This window comes from Cephus cinctus, unplaced genomic scaffold (genome assembly GCF_000341935.2).
Source record: "Cephus cinctus unplaced genomic scaffold, Ccin1 Ccin1_scaffold0737, whole genome shotgun sequence".
Classification (NCBI taxonomy): Eukaryota; Metazoa; Arthropoda; class Insecta; order Hymenoptera; family Cephidae; genus Cephus; species Cephus cinctus.
In genome coordinates, this window is record NW_014333352.1 from 1 (window position 1) to 7,122 (window position 7,122).

General features: G+C 38.7%; 1 protein-coding gene across 1 annotated transcript; it reads left to right on the forward strand.

The window, feature by feature from the left end:
* Positions 1–1,863: 1,863 nt before the first annotated feature.
* On the forward strand, positions 1,864–3,248 carry LOC107270371. Its single transcript, XM_015745316.1, has 2 exons — positions 1,864–2,952; positions 3,051–3,248. Exons 1-2 carry the CDS (start codon positions 1,864–1,866, stop codon positions 3,246–3,248), a joined length of 1,287 nt encoding a protein of 428 aa, XP_015600802.1.
* The last annotated feature ends 3,874 nt before the right edge of the window (positions 3,249–7,122 follow it).

The following is a 7,122-nucleotide window of genomic DNA, read 5'->3' on the forward strand; positions in this document are numbered from 1 at the left end:
CAATCAAACCGTTAGTTTTCGGATAACTGGTATCGCCTATATGGATTTGCTCAGCCTCAAAACTTATAGGTGAATCTCCAACCATCAACTTCTTCTTGGAAAGTTTACGCACACCATAGGTAGTATCCAATTACAGGCAGTAATTCAGTCTGCTCTTAAGGGTGCCGAAACAGTTGTCAAGCAGGCTGGTGCAAAGAAGAATATACGTGGAGCACGTGTTCTACCCGTACCATCCAAAGTTGGAGGTTTTCTGCCGTTTCTTGTCCCTATGTTTGCGGGTCTGAGCGCTGCTGGAGCGTTAGCAGGAGGTGCAGCAGGTATAGCCAAAGCCGTGAACGATGCCAAGGCAACCAAGGAACAATTGAAGGAAAGCCAAAAGCCGTGAACGATGCCAAGGCAACCAAGGAACAGTTGAAGGAAAGCCAACGACATAATAATGCGATCGAATCCATCGCGCTAAGCAAAGGACTATACTTGAAACCCTACAAGAAGGGACTGGGCATTCATCTAAAGCCAAAAAACTTGAAGTGAAACTACCACGTCGGGCGTTAACTGATGCAGATCTGCTCAAGTACGCCAGGCTCATGAATATTCCACATTTTCGTGGAATTTTTATGCGGAATGCTATGCCAAAAGGTGGATCGTACAAATACGAATCGGCAATCGTCAATCTCGACGATGAGGACGGTCCCAGAACACACTGGATCGCCTACATGAAGAAAAAAGACTCAGTAATTTATTTTGACAGTTTCGGTAATCTTCGCCCCCCACTAGATCTCATTAGGTATCTTGACGTTGGTAGTGTAAAATATAATTATGAACGGTATCAGAACTATGATACTTTCGAATGTGGCCACTTGTGTCTTAAATTCTTATGTGGACAGTTAAATCGTAAGAATAAGTATCGTCTATATAAACATGCTGCATAATGTCATATCGTCAGTCAAGCGTTTGCAATCATGGAAGATTCATTCACGTTAACTTTATCAGGCAATTCTTCTATACTCGAAGCCCAGTACTTTCCCCCAATTGAACTTTCTCGAGATAAAAATCATGCTCTGAGGCTCATCGAATTGTTAACCTTTAATTCGATTTCTAACGTGGACACTGGTCACAACAAGTTCTACTTGGTGATGAAGTTATCGTTATACCCATTGGTAGCTACGAGATAGAGGATATCGAGAACTATGTACAGAGTGCACAGAGAGTGTTAAGCCTAACAATAATACCCTGTACAGCGAAATAAAGTGTAACCGTGAAATCAATTTTCAACCTGATGATTCGATTGGTCGCTTCTTGGGCTTTACTCAACGCATTTTGGAAGCTAATAAATTACATACATCCGACGTACCTGTAGCCATTCTCAAGGTCTTGCGTCTCAACGCCTTGCGAGTCGAATGCAACATTACTACAGGCGCTTGCATAAACGAACGTAAGGTACACACCATCCACGAATTCTTTCCGGTTGTACCACCAGGATATAAGATTATAGAGGTGCCGTCGCACGTCATCTACCTCCCAGTATCGAGCAAGACAATAGATCACCTACAGCTTCGAATAGTCGATCAGGACGGAGACTTGGTGAATTTTCAAGGAGAAGTCATAACGATAAGACTACACGTGAAATCCATGTAATAATAATGGGGATCGTGTATAACCGAAAGATTGGTAGTGGTTATAATAGCGGCTATAATAATGAACCGATATGTCTAAAAGGAATAAGTCATCGTCCGCGCTGCAAAGCGTTAACACCTCAAAACGTGTTATTCCTGAGAAATCTAGGACTAAAGGTCACACCAGTCGGAAGAGGAAACTAAATCGTTCATTTTGCTGCTGCTGCATTATTTTGATCCGCTGCTTACCATGGAGGAAGAAACTTTAAATATTCGAACACCAATCACCTTCGATGAGTCTATAGCGCACTGCGAAACGCATGCACACCAGCCTTATGCATCGTCAACGTTCAACAACAGTGATGAAATACGAATCTCCGTCCAACATCAAGACTTGTGTTTACTACCGAGTAGAAGTTCGCTGCATGTATACGGAAAGCTCGTGAAGGAAGATGGTTCTACGGCGGTTACAAACACAACCTTGGTTAATAACGGCATTTGTCATCTTTTCGATGAGATTCGCTATGAAATGAATGGTATAGAGATCGATCGAAATAAAAACGTTGGTCTTACGAGTCTCATGAAGGGCTACCTTTCCCTGACTCCTGGTCAACGCTCGGTGATGGATAATGCTGGTTGGGTGCAAGGAGACAAATTGACCGACGCAGCTGGTTACTTTGACGTATCCGTACCACTGAGTATGATACTAGGCTTTGCCGAAGATTATCGCAAGATCGTCGTAAACGCTAAGCATGAGTTGATTTTGACGAGAGCAAAGAGCGATGTCAATACCATTGTACAAACTGCTCCGGAGGAATGCAAAGTTCTAATTCAAAAATTGGAATGGTTGATACCGTACGTAAAGGTTTCCGATCGTCGAAAGATAGAACTGCTGAAATTCATCGAGAAGGATGCACCCATCCCTATGAGCTTCCGCACCTGGGAACTGTACGAGTATCCTCTACTGCCTACCACATCCAAACACGTGTGGACCGTCAAGACGTCCAGTCAACTTGAGAAACCTCGATACGTTTTATTGGGATTCCAAACTGGCAAAAAGAATAATAAAAATAAGAATGCCAGTCACTTTGACCATTGCAATGTCAGAGACGTTAAACTCTTCTTGAATTCGCAATGCTACCCCTATGGAAATCTAAACCTTGACATTGATCGAAATCAGTTGGCTCTGCTGTATGAGATGTATGTAAACTTTCAAGCCACTTATTACGGCAAAGAGCCTGAGCCCATACTGAGAAAGAATGATTTCCTCGCCTATGGTTCACTAATTGTCATCGATTGCTCTAAGCAAAATGAGTCGCTCAAATTTGGACCAGTCGACGTTCGTCTCGAATTCGAGGCAGACCAAAATTTCCCCACCGAAACATCAGCGTTCTGTTTAATTCTGCATGATCGAATAGTAGAATATAATCCAATTAGTGGTGGGGTAAAAAAATTAGTATAAAAACCCTACGATCATCTCAATGCAAGCAGTCTGTCACAATGGAGTTCATCGTGGACGTACAAGGTTTCAAGAAACCCTCGGACGAGTTTGTCTTGAAGGAGCTGTCTGTGATTGGAGTGGGTAGCGATTTCTCCGAGCCTGCGACGTTTCTGTTTCAACCACCGTGTCCATAGAGCTCTCTTCCAGCGAAATACAAGTGCATGAATTTGTGGTTACAACGCAACTTTCATGGTATGTCTTGGAACTCTGGCGATACATCTTACAACCAAGCCGGAAATATTCTTCGAGTTATTTTACGAGATGCTATCAGAATTTATGTAAAAGGATTGGAAAAGAAAAATTGGTTGGAGAAATTTATGGGACAATCGTTAAACATCGTAAACTTGAAAGCCCTGGGCTGCCCTTCGCTGCAAAAATTGAGAAAAAATTCACTTACCCTATGTACGCATCACCATGCTCCGCATTTCAATTGTACAATGGAAAATGTTAAATCGTTAAGGACTTGGATGATGGAATGTATATTTTTTGATTAAGAATAAAGTGTGTATATGAAAGAAATAAGCAGTTGTATTTTTTGTCACTTACGTGGCAATTTATTTAAATCATAAGTATGAACATTTACAAATATCGAAATTCCATGAGGTTGAATTTCCCACCGAGGTAACGCATACAAAGCCGATTCTCAGCGGTATCCAAAACCATCCGTTGAAAGAAATCCTCATCGTCCGTCAGAACCCTCGAGATCCTTGCTGGCAGGAATACTGAGAAGCTATTCTCCACGTCAACGATGTGTCTTGCTCCAAATTTCGTTTGAATTTTCCTTATGCTGGTAATCTTGTATTCTTTTTCAACCTCCAGTTCTGATAATTTTTTCGTTGAACTAGTGGTCAGTCTCTTGTAGAGAGTGATACGGTTCAGACGATTCTTCCATTGTCGCATTAATGAAGTATAAGTTAAAATATATATAATCCACTGCATATTTTTTATTCATTTAATAATCCATTTCCAATAGGTTATGGGCCCAGATCACATTGTGCATTAACTGTGTATTTTGGGAATAATGTTAAAAGTTTTTTTAATATATAAAAGTTGTAAGTGTGAAGTGTTAAGAAGTACTGAGTGTAAGTGAAAATGGATAAGTCTAAGGACAAGAGAAACATAATACCATTTAATGGCAGTAAATACAATGCATAGAAACATCGAATCAAGAATTTATTATACGAACTAAGTGTGCTAAAAGTCATTGATGAACAACCACCTGATCCAGTCACAAGTAAGTGGAAAAAAGCTGAACGAGTTGCCAAATGTATTGTCGCTGAATATTTATCTGATGCTTACCTGAAATACGATAAACCTGGGAGTACTGCTAAATCTATTCTGACAAGTTTGGATAATATATACGAAAGAAAAAGTGCTGCCACCGAAGTGTCAGTTCGTAATCGGTTAAACAGACTAAAAATGAAAAGTGACACAAAGCTGGACAATCATTTTGAAGTGTTCGATGAATTAATAACAGAACTAGCGGCAGCTGGTGTGTCTGTGACAGAGAACCAAAAGGTCTCGTATTTGCTCACTAGTCTCCCTAAAATGTATGAAACTGTAGCAACAGTGATTGAGACAATGACAGAGGACACAATTAGTCTGGATTTTGGTTAAAGCAAGACTTCTAGATCATGAGAAAAAAATGCAAAATGGAAGTGAAGACACGAGTGTCAAAGTGTTGCAAGTCGAAACAGAACCTTCACGACGAAACGAAAATATTGCTTCAAGAGGCTACAGGAGCAACCGCAGAGGCCTGTATTATGGGTAAACAAGCTCGATTACCATTCGAGAAAGCGAAGGATAAGAGTTACGTAAAAAGGCCATTGTTCATTGTTCACACAGACGTCTCTGGAAAAATCTCTCCGCCAACCATAGATTGTTACGTCCGACGCAACGCAACCCCATTGCCCTCCCCCCTTCAGCACCCCCTCAGAACCCCACTAGCAACGGTCAAAGACCACGATAGATGTAACCGATCCTCAGCGAACATGCGTTAATTATTGTAAATCGTAGTTTACCTATATATATATATTAATTAAGGGATATCATCATATTATATTATATTGTGTTTAATTCAAGGGTCGTGCATTTGTATTGTGATAACGGTACAGAATACTTATCAAATGAAATGAAAGATTATTGCGTGCAGAAAGGGATCAGTTATCATTTGACTGTTCCACACACACCTCAATTAAATGGCGTCGCGGAACGCATGAACCGAACGATAACCGAAAGAGCACGTGCGATGATAAACTGTGCAGATTTAGAGAAAGATTTTTGGGGAGAAGCAGTTCTAACTGCTACTCATTTAATTAATTTGACTCCGACAAAAGCTCTGAAAATTGATAAGACCCCATTCGAATTGTGGCATAGTAAAAAGCCTAAAGTAAACTCTAATAAAACTGATGTTTCTGACGTATTGTCAAAATCAGAACAAATTTTTGGGGAGAAGCAGTTCTAACTGCTACATATTTAAATTTAAACTCCGACAAAAGCTCTGAAAATTGATAAGACCCCATTCGAATTGTGGCATAGTAAAAAGCCTAAAGTAAACTCTAATAAAACTGATGTTTCTGACGTATTGTCAAAATCAGTAGAACTGCAAAATAAATCTGACAGATTGATGAATAAAAAGTCTAATGTTGATAAATCAGATAGGTTGAAGGGTAGATAATCTGATATTGATAAATCAGATAGATTGATGAATAAAAAGTCTGATGTTGATAAATCAGATACACTGGAGCCGATTGATACAAAAGTAATAGAAAATCCTGAGATAACGAAATCTGTAATTGAAACAGATAGATGCGAGGAGGCGACACGTGAAAATAGTCGAGAGGAAACAAATGATAAAATCGAGAGTAGAAGAAGTAAGAGAATTAAACAACTCCCTCCTATTTCATATAATGAAACTGAGACGCCCATTGATTACCTCTTGTGCGCTCAGTCAGTTGTTTGTAAAATACCCACTTCATTCGATGAGATCAAAACAAGTGATAACAGAGTTAAATGGGAGCGAGCGATAGAAGATGAAATAAATTCATTAATCACGAATAAAACTTGTACATTAGTATAGAAGCCAAGTAATAAGAATATTGTAGATTGTAAATGGGCATTCGCGATCAATAACGATGAATTTGGAAATCCACTAGATTACAAAGCTCGTTTAGTTGCTCGCGGTTTCAGTCAAGAGTATCTGGTAGATTACAATGAAACATTTGCACCAGTTGCAAGAATTTCAAGTTTTAGATTCATTGTTGCTTTTTCAAATCAACATGATTTATTAATTCAAAATATGGATGTGAAAACTGCATTTTTAAACGGAATATTAAAGGAAGAAATTTATATGAAAGTTCCTGATGGAGTCAAGTGTAATAAAAATCAAGTTTCCAGATTAAACAAAGCTCTATATGGTTTGAAACAGGCGGCTAGATGTTGGTTTGAGATGTTTGAAAAAGCTCTTATAGAAAAAGGATTTAGAAATTCTTCTGGCGATCGTTGCATTAACATTCTTGATCGAGGAAATGTTTTACAGAATATATATGTGGTATTATATGTGGACGATCTTATGATTGCAACTGCTAACATTGAGACAATGAATAGATTTAAAAATTATTTGAAAAACAGATTTCGTATGACAGATTTAAATGAGATCAAATTGTTTTTGGGAATTAAAGTTGAAAAAAGCAATGGAAAATTAACATTGAATCAAAGTGCATACATAAAGACAGTTATTGATAAATTCAATATGCGAGATTGCAAATCTGTCAGTACACCCCTTCAAATTAAATTAGATTATGATGCGTTAAATTCAGATGAAAAATATGATGCACCTTTTAACATCTATATTTTATCAATACAAAAATTTACAATGAAAGAAAGTTTGCAACCAGTTAAAGATATAGAAATCGTGAACGTTCTGAGTCGATCAGTATGCCTAAGATACCATATCATATCACTCATACAACTCTAACACACATTCATACATAGTCATCCAAAGAACAC

Bases quoted from the DNA above. Each gene is read 5' to 3' on its own strand.
- LOC107270371 (XM_015745316.1), top strand. From the start codon at position 1,864: ATGGAGGAAGAAACTTTAAATATTCGAACACCAATCACCTTCGATGAG. The intron at 2,953-3,050 runs GTTCGTCTCGAA...TAATCCAATTAG, and splicing joins TCAAATTTGGACCAGTCGAC to TGGTGGGGTAAAAAAATTAG.